Source organism: Pleurodeles waltl, chromosome 5 (assembly GCF_031143425.1).
Source record: "Pleurodeles waltl isolate 20211129_DDA chromosome 5, aPleWal1.hap1.20221129, whole genome shotgun sequence".
In the NCBI taxonomy this organism is placed as follows: Eukaryota; Metazoa; Chordata; class Amphibia; order Caudata; family Salamandridae; genus Pleurodeles; species Pleurodeles waltl.
Genome location: NC_090444.1, coordinates 1774053957 through 1774076148, shown reverse-complemented (window position 1 = coordinate 1774076148; position 22192 = coordinate 1774053957). Strand labels below are relative to the sequence as shown.

General features: G+C 44.5%; 1 protein-coding gene across 1 annotated transcript in view; it reads left to right on the top strand.

Annotated features, from left to right (window-relative positions):
- PLB1 (phospholipase B1) overlaps positions 1-22192 on the top strand; it is a 328328-nt gene that overhangs the window by 254064 nt on the left and 52072 nt on the right. Inside the window, exons 44-45 of the mRNA XM_069236215.1 lie at positions 3412-3463; positions 19841-19921. Of these exons, the coding sequence (XP_069092316.1) occupies positions 3412-3463; positions 19841-19921 (133 nt within the window). The remainder of the gene's footprint in view (positions 1-3411; positions 3464-19840; positions 19922-22192) is intronic.

Genomic DNA, 22192 nt, shown 5'->3' with positions numbered 1-22192 from the left:
TCCTTAAAAACCCCCCTCGCCCCACTTACCTAGCCGCCGTGTTCCTCTTCTGGCTGTTCCTCCTGTGTGCCTGGGCCAGTGTGGTAACGCATGCGTGCTTAGGGTCTGCATGGCTCCGGATGCGTTGTAAAAGCCGTTTTCCATCATGGAATCATAATACAGCGGACGGGATATCTGCCATGTTTGTAACGGAGTAAACCCATCCACCAAAGTCTAAATCAGGCCCTAAGTCATGCTTCAGACAGATGTATGATGGAACAACGCATGCGCGAACCACCCATGCCTGAACAACGCAGTCGGCACACCGACTGCGTTGTTACCACGAATGACTTTACCAGGCATGCCTTTGCAACAATTTTTCATTGTAAAAGCATGCCTAGTAAAGGCATGTATGGGAACGGCATGCGTGGGTCTAGCATGCCACCCCCCCACCTGCCCTAAAAGCATAACTACCTGACCCTACCCACTCGCCCTAAAAACATAACAACCCAGCCCCCCACCCACCCTAAAAACATAAGTTCCCCGACCACCTGCCCTAAAAACACTACTACCCCAACCCCTCACCACCTGCCCTAAAAGCATAACTACGCGACCTCTCCCCACCCGCCCTAAAAACATAACTACCCCGCCCCAACCCACCCTAAAAACACAAGTATCCCACCCGTCCTAAAAACACGAGTACTCCAACCCCTCCCCAACCCACCCTAAAAACACAAGTATCCCACCCGTCCTAAAAACACGAGTACTCCAACCCCTCCCCAACCGTCCTAAAACATAACTACCCCAACACCTCCACTTGTCCTAAAAACATAACTACCCCGCTCTAAAAACTTAACTACCCCCTGCCCTAAAATCACAAGTAGCCTGATCCCCCTCTCCCCCTAAAAACACTACTACCCCCCACCCACCCTAAAAACATAACTACTCTGCACCCAACCGCCCTAAAAACAAAAGTACCCCGCCCCCCCCACCACCCGCGCTAAAAACACTACTACCTCGACCCCTCCCCTCTGGCCCTAAAAATAGAACTACCCGGACCCCCCACCCGCACTAAAAACATAACTACCCAACCCCCACCCCTTAAAAAAAATAACTCTACCTTTCCCCCCTTAAAAATTACCCCAACTCTGCCCCAGCCCCACTTACTTGACCCCGTCCTCTTCCGATGCACTCTCCCTTTTTCTCTGCCTTAACTCTGCATGTGCTTTGTTCAGCACATGTGCGGTTAAGGTAGAGAAAAAGGGAGTCGTCGTTCCGGCAAGCGTGATGACGCTTGTGTGGTAAATGACAGCATTGTTCTGGACTCATTGTTCCAGACATTTCCCACTGCAGACATCACAGGTGCTATCACCAACAAACCACCATAATGTAGACTAGGTGCACCCCCACCTCTGCACACATTGTAGATATCCTCATTCTCTCAGGCAACAGTATTCTAAACATTGGCTACACGTATCAGACTGGTGGAGGCGTCCCTTTCATCCTCAAAGCCTCCTGGCCATGGACCCACCAGGAATTCAATATCAGCACCTTGATGTAGCTCTCAATCCGCTGAGTCCCTCTCTCTGCATTGTCAGATGACCACTTTCCAGCAAATAAACAAAAGGAGAGAGGAGGATTGCTTGCAATTTGTCTGACCACTGGCAGTCACTCGTGGTAGCATTCCAATCAATCATATTTTGCCCAGCATACCACTTCAGTTTGAATGCAGCCAAATTCAAATCTGTCTTGACAGTGCTCCAATAGGAACAGTCCAGCCCGAACTGCCAGGACAGGTCCTTCCTGAACTGGAACACAAGCACCCCAAGGCCAGTTCCCCCTGATTGGGGCTCTTCAGTCAGGTGTGGCTTGGTTCCAGTGGCACAGTGAGCACATGACCCACGTCTGGGAATACAATTGCCACGTATGATGGTACATCAAACACACATAAGAACAGTGGGTTGGGATGCTACCCAGAGTGATTGTCAGTGGATTGAGAAATTGCAAGCATTCCTCTCATCAACTTTTGTGTGCTAGAAGACCACTTTCTACCTGATCTACAGACCTGCAACAGCTTGAGAGAACACTGACCTCAGCATTATGTTGTTCATTAACCACACCAAAAATATGTGTCTTTCTTCATGTACTGTTGGTTCTGATGATTACCATGAAAGCCAAAAAAGAGTCACAGAACCAACCCCTTTCCAAAAGCAACATTCCCAGTCTGGACTTCAATATGTCCTCCCTGCCATCCTCTGCTATACAGCAACCACCCCCAACAAACAATCAAAACACACCCATCTGCAGAATACCTGTCTTGGCTGGACTGTGCCTACTGGAGCAGACAGGACTGCATATAGGTGATCTCTGGGGGATGGGGGGGGGGGGAGAGAGAGAGAGAGGAGAGAAAGAAGAGAGATAGAGAGGAGATAGAGCTGAAACTCGTCGCCAAGCAGTTGCAAGTGGATAAGATTAATTCCACCATTATATCCATCATTTTGTTGTTTTTACAGTAGACACCTTAAATGCAATCCCTGCACACAACATGTCCCACATTCTCTAACTCCAGTCTGACTATTTCACAACTATATTCTGATCATCTGAAGTTCACTAGAGGACTGAAAGTCTACCTTTTCTGTTTTCAGTATTTAATGTCTGCTCCTGAGTCACAGGGATATAAGGTATTCATGTACATTACAGACACACAGAAATATAAAAAATCAAGTAAAAGGAGGATGAATTGATAATGTTTTGTGTAGATCAAGTGGCGGTAAATGAGGTGCCTGCAGGCGCGACAGCCAAGAAGGTCTGGGTGCATAACATGAAGGTGGAGAAACATGAAAGGATGATAGTTAGGAATTAAATTCAGAAAAGCCAGCTACAGTATAGGAGACTAAACAAGAAGATCTAATTGCAGAAAGAGCAGAAAATCGTGATGTGACAGCAGGTAAAGAAGGTGAATTTCCTAAGGGCCTCAGGAGTATCATCTTAGAAGCCAATAATCCACTGTGCGTTTATTGTCACTGTTTGCTAAATGGAGATAAAATTGAAGGCAACACTGATCAATTAAATGGTAATTACAAACTGGTACAACTACTGTCTTTGGAATAAGGAAGATGCAACGTCGATTCGCTCTGTATAGTGCATATGACAAGTCTCTATTTTTTACCAAATACATGGAAGGGTACTGTGCAACTATTTCTGGTTACTACATGTTTGAGCCCTGTCTTATTGGTAGTAACAAAAACAGCTATTGGTTGAGGTAAAGAGTCAAATCAATTGGAGCACGTGCAATGTCTTATATTTGCATCTACGCAGATAATATAGTGTTTGAAAGTCTCTGTAAATTCAGACAAGAGCTTATGTTTGTCAACTGCAATCAAACAAGCTAGCCCGTTTCCTGTAATCACTGAATGTCTTCCTCCCCTCTAGTAACATGGTAGCCCAAGCCCGTGACCTAGTGGACCGGATGAAGCAGAGCTCGGTGAGTGTGGTTCTACAAATATATGTGAAAGGGGTGCTTTTCTGGGAAGAGTTGACCCTAGGGGTAAGGGCTGTGTTTTCCATTGAGTTCTTTTGAATATGCAGTTGCTCCTGCTCACAATATAATCGGAGCCCTTTTATTGCATAAATAGACACCATATTTGAATGGGAACTCTCAGGTTAAGGTCTCATTTTCATTCCGCCATATTTGTTTTGCAGATAGCGCTCCCTCAGCTCTCGCCGTGTTTCAAAATGGCGGCCAGAGCCTATAAATCTTAGCTTGGTCCTGCTCAGGAAGCTAGTTATGGAGTTGGGTAAATTCCAGATGAAATTTAAGCGACTGGGTATCACATATGCAACCCTGCTACGTACCACGCGTCAGGCATTAGACTAACGTATTTTAATGTGGTGGTCCGCATCACCGCATTAAAATGCATTAATCACACATTTTTAGCTCCTTGACAATCACCACCTGGGCTCTGTGAAGGAGAACTTGAGCACAGGAGAGACCATCGGCACTGCATTTACAGCAGTGCAGCGTCCGAGGATTGTGCAGATGGTGCTCCAAGACTCTTACTGGTCACTCAGGTTTGTGTGTTAATAAATAACATATTGACTGGCACACTATGATTAAAGAACAAATAATATAATTAAGTTTAGCAGCCTGCAGCAACTCGGAACCGTTCACACACCTGGGGCGCGTGCCGCGGCACGGCTGGGCTCAGCAGACTGTATTTATTACCAGACGATACCCAGCCAAGGCTGCCTCAGTACGTAGCCTGTGGCTACTTCTGTGCTGGTGGACTTAGGGCCAGATGTATGTCCATTTCATTTTGCGAGTCTCTAATAACAGCTTTTTGTGAGCCGCAATTAGAGACTCACAAAATGAAATGTACAAGTGTGTCTCAGAAACATTTAGCCATTCCCAAAAGGGTTGCAAAGACCTACCTCATCAATATTCATGAGGTAGGTAGCAATTTGCGACCCCATTGGGAATGGCCCCACTCACAGCGATGGTGGCTTGCTAGGGACAGCAGACAACCATGTCAGTGACTGCTTTCACATAAAGCTGTTTTTTTTTGGTTTTGTTTTTTTATTATTTTTAAATGCAGCGTGTTTTCGGGATGCATTTCAAACAAAAAAATTAAAAGTTTTCTTTTCACTTTTTCAGGGTAGGCAGTGGTCCATGGACCACTACCTGCTCTGAAAAAATATGTACGCTTCCATTCACAAAGGGGAAGGGGTTCTGGAGACCTCTTCCCGTTTGCAAATGGGTTACCACCAACTTGAAGTTGGTGGTAACTGAATGTTTTGCGACCGCATTCACGGTCGCAAAACATTCCTACATGCCAGTGCGATTCAGTATTAGGAAGGGACGCCCTAAACACACCCCTTCCTAATACCGAATCGCAAAAGCAAAATGCGATTTGATAAACAAGTTTCTGAGTTGCATTTTGCTTTGATACATAGAAAAAAGCATTTTTACGGTCGCAAACAGCCCCATGGGCCGTTAGCGACCGGAAAGCTACATTGTACATCTGGCCCTAAGTGAATTATCTGAGGGTGGCACCTTCCCTGTTGCTGCTTTTCCGGCATCTGGCGCTACCCTCAGTGTCACTGACAGTCCCCTTTCCTTTTGGCGGTTTTGGATTCTGACTGTCATAATGATCCCTCACATCCAAGTTTTGAGTTGCCTAATGCGTGACGTTTTCTTGTTTAGTGAGTGCTTCTGTCCGCTAGTACAAACAATGCTTTGTCAGACAGCAGACAGTACCCACTTTTATGTGATGTAACATGGAGGTGTTTATAGAATAGCCCAGGATGCAAAGTGAACTTAGCTAAAAAGCCAGAGCTGAGCGAAGATGTCAGTTATATATAACACAGGGCTCCTGGGCAGCTTGTGACTTTCCTGTTACTCCCGTGTACAGAGGAAAAGAAACTGTCACACGGAAAAGTTCACATTTTGCAAATTGATCTTAGCGCGTTTTTGTAAATGTATATCCTTCAAACATTAAGAGTGGTTAATCTATTTTAATTGGTTTAAGCAAATAGGCCTACTAAAGTAAACCAATACTACAGTTCCCAGAATGCATTATGACGTTAAATTAATACACAAGGGTGGGCCACCCAATAGTTACTAATATCTACAGCTATTCATTGGTAATAGCACCAGGCACTATATAAATACTGCAATACTGTAGCAACCATTTATTTGGGCTCAAATTGTTGAAAGGCGGAGGAGTCACTCCTCAGACTTAAAACTGTGACCTTCAGCTCAGGCACATATCTTGACAGCACTGGCTCAAACTACTGAGCTACTTTCTGACAAACGGCTGTCATGACATTAGGGCCTCATTATGAAGTTGGTGGGTGGCGGAGGTCGCCTGCCAAACTCTTTGGTCCAGAAAACGGCCACTCCGGTTTTCCGGCCGCTTGCCCTATTCTGAGTTTCCCGCTGGCCCACCAGACGAAAACAGCATTTCTGCCCGCTGGCCCAGCGGGAAACTCACAACAACATTTGTGCCGGCTTGTAATCGAGCTAGCGGCAATGTTGCGGTGCATCAGGTGCGACAGCACCCGTCAAGCATTTTCACTGCCTGTAATTCAGGCAGTATAAAGCGTGATGGGGCTGTCCATGGGGGCCCCCGGCACCCCGTCTCCGCCAACCTTTGCATGGCAGTGGAACCGCCATGCCCAAGCTGGAGGACATGGGGGTCGTAATCCCCAGCAGCGCTGCCCTGGTGTATTAAGACCACTGGCACCGCCAGGCCGTCGGCTGGCCTAAAAGTGGTGGTTCCAGCAGTGCGACCGTGGCACTTTCACCACCATCGTAATATGGAGGTCAGACCGTCACTGTGACAGCGGTCTGACCGCCACCACGACTGTGGCGGTCTCAAGACCGCCACAGTGATAATGAGGGCCTACATCTCAAATAGAATACAATCAGCTCACATATCACTTATGTGACAAGACGTGTACCCAATGTTGGTGAAACAGAGACTGGGATATTATGCAGAAATGAACAAGGGACACAATAATTCTCCTCTGTAGAAGCCAGCTTTTAATATTTGAGTGCAATTTTAGTCAGGTTTGTTTGGCCTGGTCTGAAAGCCTCGCTCCTAGTGACCTCCACATCTGACTTTTTTTTTACCAAAAGCACTTTGTATTCTCCGACAAGTTGTTTCACTTGTCAACATTAAAAACTAGCACCTCTTTGCAGCTCGTGCAGAAGTGTCACTCACAGTTGTTGAAATGTCCTCATAATTACACTGAAATTATGAGAATGTCACACATAGCAATCTGAAACCTTGGCAGCTATGCATATGGCAGGGTAATTTGATCCCACTAAAACTAATAGTAAATCTAAATTATATTTTTGAAAACTGCTTTGTGACACACGAATAGCTTTTTTATGTTGAGCATAGCAGCGCGCAATCGCTGCTTTTCTGACGTGTTGGTATCCATCTGGGCTTTTAACCACGCCCACTGCACACCCAGCACTATCACTTGTTCATGGGCTTGCCTTTCAAAAATTATTTCCTTTCGTTGGTAACTCCTTTATGTTTGTCCCTCCTTAGGGCGGTTTTGTTACTGCCTTGGCCATCGACCCTGTAACATGGATAATTGCACTTTTGCCAATAACTTTGACTGTGACTGAACTTCTTTTCCCTTTTGTCTCTCTGCTTCGTGCTCACGGCGGAGCTTTGAATCATGTCGCTTATGTCAACTGTTTTACTTTTTGTTTTCAGTTTGTGGGGCAAGAAAAGTCCAGTTAGGAATTTACAACACTAATAGCTCTAACTCGAGCAAACGCGAGACCCACTGCATTGCAACTGCTTGTTGTATAATGATGTCGCCAGTCACCAGCATCCATAAGAACTCGCTTAATCTGCAGAGACGGTGAACGCACATCTCTTCAGAAAGAAGAGAAAAGCTAAAAATGGAGCTGACCCTCTACCCCAGCCTTTGTGTACATTATAATATAAACAACGCCTCCAGTATCAGACACAGAGATGAAGGCATTTCTCGGAATTACAGAAACGTGAAATCACTTCACCACCCTTGCAGTTATAACCTAGGTGACAAGGAGTCCACGATGTACATACATTTTAATTGCAGAGACAAAGACAAGCTTTTCACGCTTCACTTAGATTCAAAACGGTTTTAAATCAGTTGATAAAAGATTGCAACTATTTATATTAGGTGGTTCCTACCAATAAAGTAATAACTGGATTCATTTTCTTTTGTTCGGCGAAGGATCTTTGGAAACAGATATTAAGCACGATTCTGAAAACGACCAAAGTCCAGCGCACAGACCAAAATGACCAGGATTTCAAGGGCTTCCTACCCGGTGGTAGCGCGACCCCCTGCAGAGGCTCAAAGGGCCGCCGCACCTTTCAGGGGACCCCTAATTTAGCCTAAGCCACATTAATATTATTAGGTATGGGAGTCTCAGGACACCCGCACCACATTTTGCTGGGGGTCCGCATCATTTTGCCTTAAAGACACTGCTTCTTACAAGAAAGGTGGTTGGAGGTGGTAGGAGCTGGCATGGGAGAGGGTTCCACAATTTAGCTGAGAAGGGCATACATGACCTGGTAATTTATTAATCTTAGGTACAGCCAAGAGGCCAGAAGTCTTAGGTACAGCCAAGAGGCCAGAAGTCAGTGAGGCAAAGGGTCCAGTAGTTATGTGTTATAAACATTTTATATATTTATTCAATGCCTATTCTATATATTTGCAAACATACACAGATAAAATATGTACTAACATTATTTATTTAGATATATACTTGGATGGTGGCCATTATGGATGTTATAGTTACTCGGTCCCTGAACAGCCCATCCTATTGCAGTGACCTCTCTCTAGAGGCAAGTCTACTATGAGACCAGGGGCCAGATGTAGGAAGATTCCAATTTGCGACTTGCAAATTGGAAGGTAGGATGGTGTCCCTGACACCATCTGTGACTCGCAAGGGGGTCATAAAGGCCCACCTCATTAATATTAATGAGGTGGGTCGCAATTTGCGACCCCCTTGCGAGTGGCGGCATTCACAGGGATGGTGACCTGCTGCGGACAGCAGACTACCATGTCTGTGACTGCTTTTTAATAAAGCAGTTTTTTTGTAACGCAGCCCGTTTTCCTTAAATGAAAACGAGATGCATTACAAAAATGAAAAATGAAAAGTTTTTCTTTCATTTTTTCAGAGCAGGCAGTGCTTGCAGTTCCATTCACAAAGGGGAAGGGGTCCCATGAGGACCCCTTCCCTTTTGCGAATGGGTTACCACCCATTTCAAATGGGTGCAAACTGCAATTGCTTTGCGACCGCGTTTGCGGTCACAAAGCAATCTGGCATTGCACTGCGACTCGCAATTAGGAAGGGGACTCCCCTTCCTAATTGCGACTCGAAAACCCATTTTGTGATTCAGTAACCAGGTTACCGAATCGCAAAACGGGTTTTGTGCATTGCATAGTGCAGTTTGCACGTCACAAACAGCGAAAATCGCTGTTTGCGACGTGCAAACTGTTACCTACTACTGGCCCCATGTCTTTTTTCTATGTATGAAGTAGGAGTGACAAGGCCTTCAGTGTGGGTGGTCTAGGTTTGGTGTCTGTGCCAGTGCATGCTGGCGACCAAAACGTGTGTGGCTGTGTATTTGTCATGGCATGAGGGCCAAGAAAGCACGCAGAACCAGGTAGGTGGGCTTCTTATCTTTTATTCAAATCTGAGACGTCTTACAGCAAATAGCAGATCCCACGGCTTACCTTGTGCTCCTCGGATCTAGGAATGTTTATCCCAGTCCCCACACCTTCCTACCCCCCACTGCTTTGGGTTGCGGAGCAAGTTCCAGATGAGTCCGTTATCATGGTGCGTCTGACTCTGGTGACTGTTAGTGGCTTGGTCAGAAAAGGAGTGCAAGACTTTTGAGTTTGCCGTTGTGACCCTAGCACTAAGTGATCAGGTCTGGGTGCAGTAGTGGTTGCTCGGCTTAGCCTGCCTGCTTGCTTTTCATTTTTGCCTTGGCCTCTTGGTTCCGGGCCACTATGACTTAATGATCTGGTGGGGCCTTGTCTTCCAGTTGTGGAATTCTTGTCTGAATCTCTCCCTAGCATGAGTTCTGATGGGCACTTCCCCATGAGACTGTGAAGTGTGTATTGTGATAGTCATGCAGAACTTGGCTTATGGCTTAGCCAACAGACATATGCTTCACCTTGGCTCTTTGCACCGCATATTTTTAATAGAGGCCATGAAAATTTCGGCTTATTCTGTTGAACTGTGGTCACAGCAGTATGATGTATCCCCAGATAAGCCATGAATTTGAGAAACTTTTCAACTGAGAAAGATGGTACATTGTCATTCTTGAGTGTGTGTGCAATACCCCTGGTTGCAAACATTTCATCGAAGATGGGTAAGGTGGTTGACACTGATGTTGATGGCACGTGGCGTGCCTGATGCAGGTGAGAATACTCATCAGTGACAAGAGGCATTCCCGCTGTTCAACGGTCCATAGACGTCAGCTGCCAGTGTTATCCACACAGTAGTGGGAGGTCGAAAAGTATTAGCTGCTCTGTCTTAAGGGCTTCTGTGCTTAGACATAGGTGACATGCTTGAGTCATTTCTTCCGCCAGATGATCTAGTATCTTGACTTTGAGTGTCTGTTTAGTTGCTAGTATCCCTCAGTGGCTTATGTGCATGGCTGATTATCAACATAGTGTCTGTGGTATGACTTTCCTTGTGCTGCGAAGGGATATTGCTATTTCCATTCCAGACAGCTATTCCTGCACATTCTTGGATGCAAGTAATTCCTCTTTGTTGACTGCTCCACTGTATTGACTGTTTTTATTGGTGTGTATCCATTGTTGTTTTCTCCTGCTGTTTCTCGCTTCCTTAAGTGTGCTATTGTTGTGCAAGAATCATGCATGTTTCTCTAGTGTGATCTAAACTAGGGGGGGGTTCTACGGCTGTACAAAATTGATTTACTCCTCTGCCAATGAAAGAGTGGAGCAATTGCTCTGAAGAAGGTGTCAGGAGACGTAGTCTGCATGATTGAGGTCTTTCTCCGGTTTGTGCACTGTCTTGAAGCCATAGTTCATTAGTATATTCTCCACTTATATATACATGGTGGGATCTTTTCACTTTGAGTTGCTGTAGATGGTTACCAATGCTTGATGGTCTGTAATGATTGTAAAAGACTTTCCATATAAGAACATATGATGGTGTTCACATGCCAACACAATGGTCAGATTCTCTTTTTCTGGTTGTTAGTATGTTTTTTCCACATCTGTTAAGCCTAGCTTCTTGCATATGCGATAATTTGACTTGGAGATTCAAAGCTGGGCTTGAACTGTACTAGGATGACCCCTAGTCCTACGGGGATGTGATCTACTGTCAGATCTGTGCCAGGGATGCATCAAACATGCCAAATAGTATGCAAACTCTATTGCCTCGTTGATGTTCTTGAAGGAGTCTTCACATTCTGATGCCCATGCTAATTGTTTTCCTTGTTTGGTGGGTTCTCAGCATGGTGTGTTTACTGTGGTAAAGTGCTTTATGTAGCAAAAGCTGCAACTCGCTATGCCCAGGAATGATCTTACTTCTGCTACATCAACTGGTGTTTGTGTTTTGTTGGGTGTTTTGGCTTTGGTTGGATATGGTTGCATTTCTTTGTGGGAGAAGATGTGCTCAAAGCAAATAAGTTTGTCCTTTTCCTGCTCACATTTTCCTTCTTTCAGCACCAGTCCTGCTTTTTCTAGACAGCTTCAAGCTTCCCTTACAGCTTTATCATGGTCCTCTTTCATGTGACCAAACACTAGAATGTCATCACTATGTTTAGACAGCTCTTCACAGGCCTTATGACTCTCTAGAGCAACCCTAGATGCATGGAGAACGTCGTTATAGAATGTGACATAGGATCCAGCGGTGACGTAACAAAGGCCTCTGCAGTCCCCGCAATGTGGGGGGTAGGTCCTGAGCTCCAGTGGGCCCCCTCAGCACAGTACCCTGGCCTGAGGGCGCCTAAGTGAATTCGAAGTTTTGTTATGCCACTGGGATCCAGTTCTAGTTGGTGGTGCCCTTTGAAGAGATCTAGCTTGGCGAACATGCAAACTCCATTGAGGCAACTGATCATATTGTTAACATGTGGAGCTGGGTGTCTCTCCCTTTCATTCACCATATTTGGTAGTCACAGGTCTGCACAAATGCATATTTTCTGTGTATTTCGATTTGGTACTTCTATGATGAGGGACACCCATGGAGTCGGTCTGTTGATCAATCCAATGTGTTACTCTAGTAGACTTTGTTGAATTTCCTCCTCTACCTGGGGTTGCAGATGCACTGGTACGTGTTGCTGGTTTTGAGATACTGGCTCAATCACTTCATAGATGTGGAGTGTGATTTGAATCCCCTTCAATTACCTAATCACTTTGAACAGTGTTCGTTGCTCCTTCAATATTGTATGACGTTGCAATTAATCCCATAGGTTGTGCATTTCCATTGCTGAGAATTGGCACTGGCATGTCACCTCTTAAGACATGTACGTCATCTTGTGGTGAGGTTTTGTCATATCTTTTCATTTCTGAGAATACTGGGCACTCTGCCCCCGCCAAACAAAACATCAACGTTGAACGATGATAGTCTGTTTTCCATTTTGGCATATTAAGATATACATATTATGTTGTATGAGGGTCCACTGTCGAAAACAAATGTGGCTTAATGCTTTTCCACTTGTAACTGCTCTTTTTTGATCTTTTTCTCCAGCATCTGGATGTGTTCTGGTTGTCTTTATGGTGCTGCATCTTCTGTCGTAAGGTACATGCACTCATCCGATGCTCACTCTGGGGATGAATCTTCTGAGGAGCTTTGACTGTGTGCTTCTATTAGCATGGCTTGGTTTTACTTTATCCTGGGCCTTTGAAGTCATCTCCCTTCTGCTTCAGTCTACTTGCTTTGCAAACATTTGCAAAATGATTGTCTTTGTTGCACTTCCTACACTTTCGTTCCATGGTGGGGAACACTTTGTTTGTCTGGCTGTTTCATGGTTCCTTACATCAGATGTACTTGTTCTAGTGCTCTTGTCTGCCTGTTTTGGCATCAGTTCTCTCTATGATTAGTATTCTCTCCAGGGTATATGCTTCTTTTAAAATCTTGGTGCAAAAAGTCATCATGAAGCACCCTTCGATGCAGTCATACTGCTTCCTCGTTTCATTTTTCAAACTTCAAACCAGTATGGTAAAAGCTTCCGCAATCTGATTGCAAAGACATCTAACGATTCATCAGCTCTTTGGCATGGATGTGAAATTTGCTGCATTTGTGGTCCACTTTGTGCTGCAGGTCAAATCTTTCCTTTAGGCACCAGATCAGACCTTTGTAAGTGTTGTTGAGGGAGTACCATAAGTGCATCTTCTACATCATCTCCAACCAAGTTAAGTTAAAGGTCTCTGGCTTGTTTGTCACTGTAGTTTTTGCATGCAGCTCATTTGTAGTGTTTGAAGCACCTCATCTATTTTTCGTACTTGGCTCCTTTGGTCTGGAAATCTCTGAGGTAAATGGTAGAAAGCGTTGAAAGATGGCTCTGCCCAATGCCTTTTTCAGCCTTATGGTGCTTTAGTTATGGTATTATTGGCTGTGATTGCTGAAGTTGTGTGGTGATGTTGAACTATTTATATTTTTTGCTGTAATCTACTTTCATAAGTTGCCTGAATTAAAAATGGCTGCCACTAATGATTCTTATGATATTTGTGGATTACCTGACTCTAAAATGGACACTTCCATTGGTTTCTGTTGAAGGGTGCCTGGCTTCAAGATGGCACCTTGGTCTTGCGAAATCTTGTGTTCTGTGTGCACCTCACTGTCTTCTGGGATCCTCCTTGTTTTAGTGGTCAAACTGTGGGGGGGCAGGGGTACTATGCAGTGGAACGTGACCACAGTGGCTGTGCTCCTTTCTCATCTGCTTCACTGCACCAGATGTTGGTAACTAGGGAAGATGCAGAAGGATTACCGCTCACCATGGTTCACCAGATGCCCCATGAGCCAAGAAAGCACAGCGAGGCAGGTAGGTGGGCTTCTTAGCAGGTATCCAGACACTGCCCTACCGCAAGCAGCAGATCCTTCTTCTACTCTAGTGGTTCCCAGATCTAGGAATGTTTGTCCCATTCACTGCCTCTTTCTATCTTACACCACTTCTGTCACTCTAGGTGATAAAAGGTAGTGTCCAGGTCCTCCTACCTAGCTTCCTGCAGGATCTTCATGCGTGTCCCCTCCATGACATGTGACAGTATCTTGCAAGTGAAAATGTTCTAGATGATTTCGAGCTAGTTGAAAGAGAGGTGGCAGGTACAGCAAACTTGCTTCTGGGGGAGAATGATTAATTTTGATTGGCCTCAAAAAGAGAAAAAAAACAAGATGTAGGGAAACCAAACAAATGCTTAAAAAACGTTTTAACTTGGAATTGAAACACAAAATCAAGATCATGCAGAAACAGTACAAGCAAGCAGTCTGGGATGCCAAAAAACAAGCAAGTGAGACGTTTGGAATATTCTCCTAGCTGTTTGCAATAAAGGCTACCCTAAAGAGTTCTGGGCAGCCATTAATAGATAGTCCCACAATCATGTACCACTGCAAACCCACTACATCACAGTAGACTGCTGGATCACATTTCTTCACTCGTATGATGATTCAACAACAAAGCCTTCATCGAAAAGTAATCTGCAAGGCCCTTTAACCACTGTCCATAGCAAACATCACCCAACGCTGAGCAAACTGAAGTTCTTGGGAAATATCGAAGCAATAAACAAACGTGTATCTGCCTTAATAAAAAAGAAAGGTCTTCTGGCCGCTCTTTTTAAAATCAATCATGGCTTTTGGTCAAATATCTTTACCCAACTCCTTTATAAATGCTTATTTTTAAACCATCCCAGAATGTTGGGATGGATCTACCATGCAGCTGATCCATAAGAAGAGAATCAGTACAAATCCAGTGGATTACTGACTAATCACATTATTGGACATTGAGGTAATTATTTTGCAAGTTGTATACTTCACAGTCTAGAGAAATAGATAGACGAACAAAATATAATGGAACATTCCGTTATGGTTATCGAAAGCTATACAACTACTGTACATTGATCCGTGGGTTAGAGTCAACCTAGAAAGCAAATGTGCAGTATCTCGAAAAATCTATACCATGCATGCTCTTAAACAGGGATGTGTTTTGGTTCCAACCCTGTTCAACCTTTTTTACAGCAGTCCTGAATGATGCTCTAAGCCAAGTAATAGCTGATCCCCCAAAACTAGGCCAAACTCACCTGCCTATATTCTAATACGCAGATGATACGCATCTCATAGGCAAAATTCAAATAGACCTTCAAAGACTGCTCGACAAACTGGGTAGATAAAGCAAAAAGCTAGAAATCAGTCTAAAAAAACACAAAGACCGTGAAAGTAGGACGGAAAATCAAAAAGCAAGGTGGTTTATCAACCAAAAAAGGACGAAATTGCAAAATCTTATAAATATCCTGGCACCATATTCGGTTATCGCGGTGTTATTGCGGTTTCTTCCTCGAGCGTGAAGCCTTCTTGTAAACTAATAACAACTCTTGAGTTATGCTTTTAAATCATTGTGCTCCAAATTACAGAGCCCTTCCTTCGATCCATTGATGAAAGTAATTAAAAGCATGTTACAACCGTTGTTAACTTGGCAGCTTTACTCAGTTTCGTTGGCAAAATTTTGAACATGACAGTTACCAAAATATATAAGAATATTTTATGTTTACCACCAAACACTTCTCAGTGTCACATGATGTTAGGGTACGGGCTTTTTAAGCAGCTGATAGCAAGATGAGTATCATTTGTCAAAGTAATTTAAACATCAACACACTGAGTCATCATATTTGGTCTGAAATACCTAGCAATAACACAAGTCCCAAAGACCAATGATATTACTTGCGAAGAACTTCGCTAGAATCGCTGCAATAAGAAGAACTTTGGAGTAAAAAATAAGTCATAATTTAATTTTAAAAATAATTGGAAACAAATGTGAACAAAAATCACTTTTTCATAGGATAATCGTTTCTTATGCAAACCTCCCCATGCATGGACTATGATCAGCTCATTTATGATGCTCAGACTCCAGGAATACAGATGGCAGACTTCTGGAGTGAGACTTAAGCTAAAACGGTTGCAGCATTGATTTGGGATGCTCCCTTCCAAAGACAGAAGTCTTCAAAGATCAGAACTTAATCTGCAGACTATGGGGGTCATTCCGACCCTGGCGGTCATGGACCGCCAGGGCCGGGGACCGCGGATGCACCGCCAACAGGCTGGCGGTGCATCCAGGCCAATTCTGACCGCGGCTTTAAAGCCGCGGTCAGAAAAGGGAAACCGGCGGTTTCCTGCCGGTTTTCCCCTGGCCTGCAGAATCCTCCATGGCGGCGCTGCAGGCAGCGCCGCCATGGGGATTCCGACCCCCTTCCCGCCAGCCTGGTTCTGGCGGTTTTGACCGCCAGAACCTGGCCGGCGGGAACGGGTGTCGTGGGCCCCCTAACAGGGTCCCACACAGATTTTCAGTGTCTGCATAGCAGACACTGAAAATCGCGACGGGTGCAACTGCACCCGTCGCACCCTTTCCACTCCGCCGGCTCCATTCGGAGCCGGCATCCTCGTGGAAGGGGGTTTCCCGCTGGGCGGGCGGGCGGCCTTCTGGCGGTCGCCCGCCAGCCCAGCGGGAAACTCAGAATGACCGCCGCGGTCTTTTGACCGCGGTACGGTCTTATGGCGGTTCCCGCTTGGCGGGCGGGATTGGAATCACCCCCTATGTTCTTATTCTCCAGAATTAATCTTACACCTATTATGCACATACTCAGGCTTTACCTGGAAATAAGACGCCTTTTTAAACCTCCTTTCTCATTGATGAACATCCGCACTTGTCACTAAGCCTTAATTGTGTGCTTTCACATATTAAGCTCAACCCCGGGGACGTTAAGTTCGTGACAGCAGTTCACCATAAATTAAACACAAGGATATTTCAATAATTAAACTGCACACTGTCTATTTTACTTGAAATTTCGATAACTTATTTTAAATTTTTGATATACATAATAATGTAAATATTTGTTATTAATAAAAGAATAAACTACCACTTACCTACCCGAGTACGGCAAACACGGAGCCTTCTAGATTTTGCGTGAGTAGCTTATCCAGCCTTTGATTTATTGGCATGCTGGGACTTGTAGTTATCATTCTATAATGGGATAAACAGAAATAATAATACAAAACTGTAGAGCAAAAAAGACTGGCCTGGGCGAGCTACTCACGCGTTGAACTGGGAAACATGAGACCGTAGTTGAACGTGTGTGTGCGCTCTTGGACGTGATGAACCAGGTGGAGGCAGTGAATTGTATAGTAATGTGTCATGGTGCGGTCTGGACTCTGGTGTTTCCTCAGGGCCCATTCACACACATAACTTTTGCACACGGCAACCCAGCACATGGACCTGCTGACGTCTAGGCCAGCACAAAAATACACACCCATCCAAGGGGGGAATGCCAGCAATGAGGAGCTACAGAACTGCTGCCTGAGCAGAGAGCTTCACTGTCAGCCAGTCCTGGCTTTTTAACCAAGCGCAAGCTGCATTCTGGGACTTGTAGTTTTACATGTAACATTGTTTGTACGGGCTCATGAATCCCAGCATGCAAGGTACTGATGTCATGCTTGATATCTGGATGACTGGCAACTGGCTGAACACGTATGAACACGCACCTCAAATAAACAGTGCCAGACCGCTGATTCCTCTGTGGGCATACCAGTTCATATTCACGTTACCAGTTGTTAATTTGCCCCTCTCGTACAAATTGTCTGCCTAAACCCAGTGCTAGATTGAACACTTTCAACATGGCATTGTAAGTGCATTGTGACAGCTGTGCAACAAGGCATGTCAGGGCCAAACCATTCTTTCATCTTCCAAGGATTATGTCGAAATCATATTCTGTTTCAGATCACTGACTCTGTGGCAGGTATGTGTTTCCGGGTACCTTTTAATTTGCACCAATACGTTTTACTTTGTTACTACAGTGAACGCCAATGGAAGGGTTCAATGTCACTGTGTACCCAAAGTAAGTCCTGGGCTAGCTCCTTTAACAATGAATTGTTTCCAGGTGCATTAGTTCTTTGGTTGCCACTGAAGCTAACAAAGACTGCAACTACCAGAATGCACTAAGGGCCGTATGTACAAACACTTTTTTCCCATAGACACAGAATGGGTAAAAACCTTTGCTACATCTGTCCCTAAATTCCTAAAATACGAGGACTTGAAATATATCTCAGTGACATGGAGTCACATTGTAACCACAGGCAGTCGATGTGGGTGAGGAACACCAAGTTAAGCTGCAAAATATGGCCTGGAAGAGAAACCACTTCCTCTGTGGGCTTGAAGAGTAGACTCAAAAGAATGGTTGGGAGGTCACATTAAATATGAAGAATAAGCAGTGACTGCTCCTAAGGAAGGAGGTCATTAATCAATGCAGTATGGTATTTGTAGACCTGTTTATCCCTTTAGAAATGTAGGACTGCCTACAAGTACACAATGCAAAGAAAGTATCTGGTCTTAAAGTGCTACTCCATTATGAAGTCAGAGAACGGAAATGGTTTTAACTCATAACTACAAATTATTTCTGCCAAGAACGCTATTCTAATTAGTTCCAAGGAAGAAAATCATGAATATAACACCCAGAATGCATTAGGTTTACATATGAAATCACTAAATTCCAAATGCCTGTGTGACATAACTTGCTTAACACATCCAAACTGTGTTTAGCTCATGGAAAGCAGGTTGCTCATGTACTCTCATGATCTTCTCAGCACTTTAGGAGCAGTGTAAAATATTTTTTGTGTATGGTTTCCAATCATAGGTACAGACCGCTAGGAAGGGGTGAGTTGTCCGTGTTCTGCAAGGGTTACCCACTTTTCATCCACGCGGCTGATACATGGAATATACTTTGCATGGGGAGTCGATTTAGGGAACCACCATATGCAACATCAAATTCAAGATGGGTACCTGTCAATAGCGTGGAACTTTCCAACTTGGGCCCATATTGATACTTTTTTTTAGCACCGGATTTGCGTCAATTTTTTACGCAAAAGCAACACAAACTTACAAAATACAATTATATTTAGTAAGTTTGCGACACTTTTGCGTCAAAATATGCCGCAAATGCGGCGCTAAAAAAGTATAAATATGGGCCTTAGTGTTTCCAAGTGATATTGTAGACAATTGCTTTGCACGTTATCAAGTTAATGTTACTTGGAACTCCTCGGTAGATACGTATCTGTAACTTGAAGCCTTTTACTTGTAATATTGTACATTGGTTGTATGTTGAAATATTGAGTGCAGAAATATTGGGCCTGATTACAACTTAGGAGGAGGTGTTAATCCGTCCCAAATGTGACGGATATACCACCAGCCGTATTACGAGTTCCATAGGATATAATGGACTCGTAATACGGCTGGTGGTATATCCGTCACATTTGGAACGGATTAACATCTTCCTCCAAAGTTGTAATCAGGCCCATTGTGCTAGCAAAATATTGTAGTCAAAATGTCCAGAAGGTAAGTGCATGTTGGGAAGTATAGATATAGTATTGTTCCCCCATTCGACATCAGTACCTCCTCCTCCTCTCTTCTAGAGCTCTGCAAGAAGCTGAACACCTGGCTTTTCAATGAAGCAAACTACCAAAGGCAGGGCGAGGCACACACACCTGCTCAGCGCCAGAACACCCTTGCGGGTGATAGTGTGCTCTACAAATACACATAACATATTCTTAACTCCACATCTCCTTATCTTGAAGATAAACATCATCAAGATACATAGATAGTGTAAAGTAAAGTAAACCTACACTTGCCTATATATGCTTATCGTGTCGATATTTTGGTCCTCGATAGTTTACCACAGTATTGTGGCAGTACGATATTCTGGAGTCGATCTGATGGTGGAATAACTGTATGTGATACTCTTCAGCTGCTCTATATAATAGGGCTCATCTCCTTCAGAAAGAATTCAAGCCGAGTGGAGTTGAATTTCTAGATTTTAAGCCTTTTTAAAAACATTACTCGTGTCTTCCTACATAATAAGTAGATACTACGCACTAAATTCCAATAGACAGTGAAGACACCTTAACTGCAGTCATTACTGTTAGTTGATTAACCCAATTCCTTGCCTTCTCGGAGTGCTCAGAGAGCCATGCTAATGTCATGTTGTTCCAACTGTAATATTATTGTGCCATTATACAATTAAAGAGTCTTTAGATCTATTTCGCTGAAAGCTGTGTTGTACTGGTATCTTGTTCAGTGACATGACCAGCTAATTTCTTTCTTTGTTCTCTCAGGAAATCAATTTTCAAGAGGACTGGAAAGTAATCACGCTCTTCATTGGAGGAAATGATCTGTGTCAATACTGCCTGGATAGGGTAAGTACTTATACCAAGGGCCTCATTACATATGTGGCAGTCCGAGGACCACCACACTCGCGCTGACGGTCGAACCGCCGCACTCTAGATGATATGACCGTCCAATTACAACCCTGGCGGGTGGACCCTACAGGGGACCGACGTCCCCACCAGAAAGATGGTTCCCGATGGCATGACGGCAGACTGAGTTGTATTCAACTAGGGCAGCGCTGAACTCAGTGCCCTCTGGCTGATTACAACTCCCCTTACCAAAGGCATGCTTTGATACCTGCCTTAGACTGATGGGACAGCTGTCTGATTGCCAATCTCTAAAGTCCACAATTTATAATTACTAGGAAACTGGGTGTCCTGGTGCAAAGGTTGGAAAAGACCAACCTAGAAGTGTGAGAACAGATGGGTCTTGAGTAGTATGTGGAGTACTGACAATGAAGGGGCAGATCATACAAGGGGATGTAGAGAGTTCCAATACAGAATTGTCATGCAAGGTAAAGCACGGTCACCCAGTCTGATATGGTGGATTTTTGGAACACAGAGAACAGAAAGCGATTGCGAGCATGTGAGGCACTTCTCCGATAGGGAATTAACAGCTTTTGAAGATAAGATTGGGCTTGATGCATGGCCTTGTAGTAGACAGAGAGATTTGAATAGGCAATGCTGTCTAATAGGGAGCCAATGAAGATCACAGAAGTCATTTCAAATTCCAGAGCCACTATTTAGAATCAATTGGGCAGCTATCTCCTGGATCATCTAACAAACTGGGGAAAGCTCCTGTATACAGAGTTGCAGTAGTTTAATCCGACAAGGATGAGAGATAGACCACAGTTCTTGGAAGCTGGGAGAAAGTGAAGACCCCTCCTAAGGATTTTCATGCGCGTGAAGCAAGTAGAAGTACGTTTGTTGAAGGGCTTATTGACAATAACACTCAGGCTGTGCCCCGATACCAGGGGGGAAGGGATACTACCTAACTCATTTAGCTCCCGTTCAGGATTCCACAATAAAATATTGCCAAAAAGCTACCACTTTGGTTTTAGAAAAATTAAGGTGAAGTGAGTTTAGATCCATGCATAGGGTAGTAGTACCCCTGCAGTCTTTACATTTCTTCTAAACAGGAGTCACATCACCACACAGTTCCAAAATAAAGAAGCAATATTAATGAACAGAACAGGGACCAAGTGTACAAAGACTAAGGATTCAAAACAGTTTTGGTGCATGGTTGGTTGAGGTGTAGACAGAGGGCAAAGTGAGCCATACTCCGCAATATCTGGGCAGCCCATCTTGCACAGCTATTTGATATAGATGAGTAACTTTCAGGTGGATGCCATCTGCACAGGGGTTCTGCTGTTTTGGTCCAGGGGTAACTAATAAGAATATTTTGACACTGCTTAAGTCCACTAAATCATCTTCTGCCCAAGGGCCAATCATTATTCCGACCAACGTTTTCAAAATTAAACCAAACTTCTATGCTATGAGACTGTTAGAAATGGGGTCTTTAGTTGGCAATCAGTTTACACCCTGTCCAAGTAGTGACCCTCACTCTAGTCAGGGCAAGGGGGATACCCAGCTCACATAACCCCTGCTCACCCCCTTGGTAGCTTGGCACGAGCAGTCAGGCTCATCTCAGAGGCAATGTGTAAAGCACTTCCACATAACACACAGTAATACAGTGAAAACACTACAAAAGGACACCACACCAGTTTTGGAAAAATAGCCCATATTTATCCGTGTAAAACAAGACCAAAACAAGAAAAAAATCCAACATACACTAATAAAGATATGAATTTTGCAAGAATTAACCTAAAAATACAGTTCCTTGGAGCCGATAGCTCCTTCTGGGGCTATCACAACATTGTGCACAACAAATCCAACAGTTCAGGCAGACAATGGGGTCGCGGGCCAGCTACTGGTTGGCATCAGTTCCGGATGTCGGTGCAGGGACTGTGACACGGGTTGCAGATCGAACTCCGGGCTGATGACGAAGTCAGGAGTGCTGGCGTTGATGGCGTCGTGGGCTGCATTGCAAAGCGGGACTATGTGACATGCAGTGCCCACAGGTCACGGTGCACGCAGAGGCTCGGTGACGGCATCGGTGAGACCAGGGCTGCAGTGTGCAGCGGGGAAGTGAGACGTGCAGGGACCCAGGTCGCAGTGCAGGCGTTGTCGTTGTTGAAGTGCTGTCGTCGGTAGGCCTAAGGAGGACATACAATACGGGGGGGGCTCCGTGCAGTGTCCACAGGTCGCAGTGCAGACAGGGGCGTCTGTTGACGATGCTCA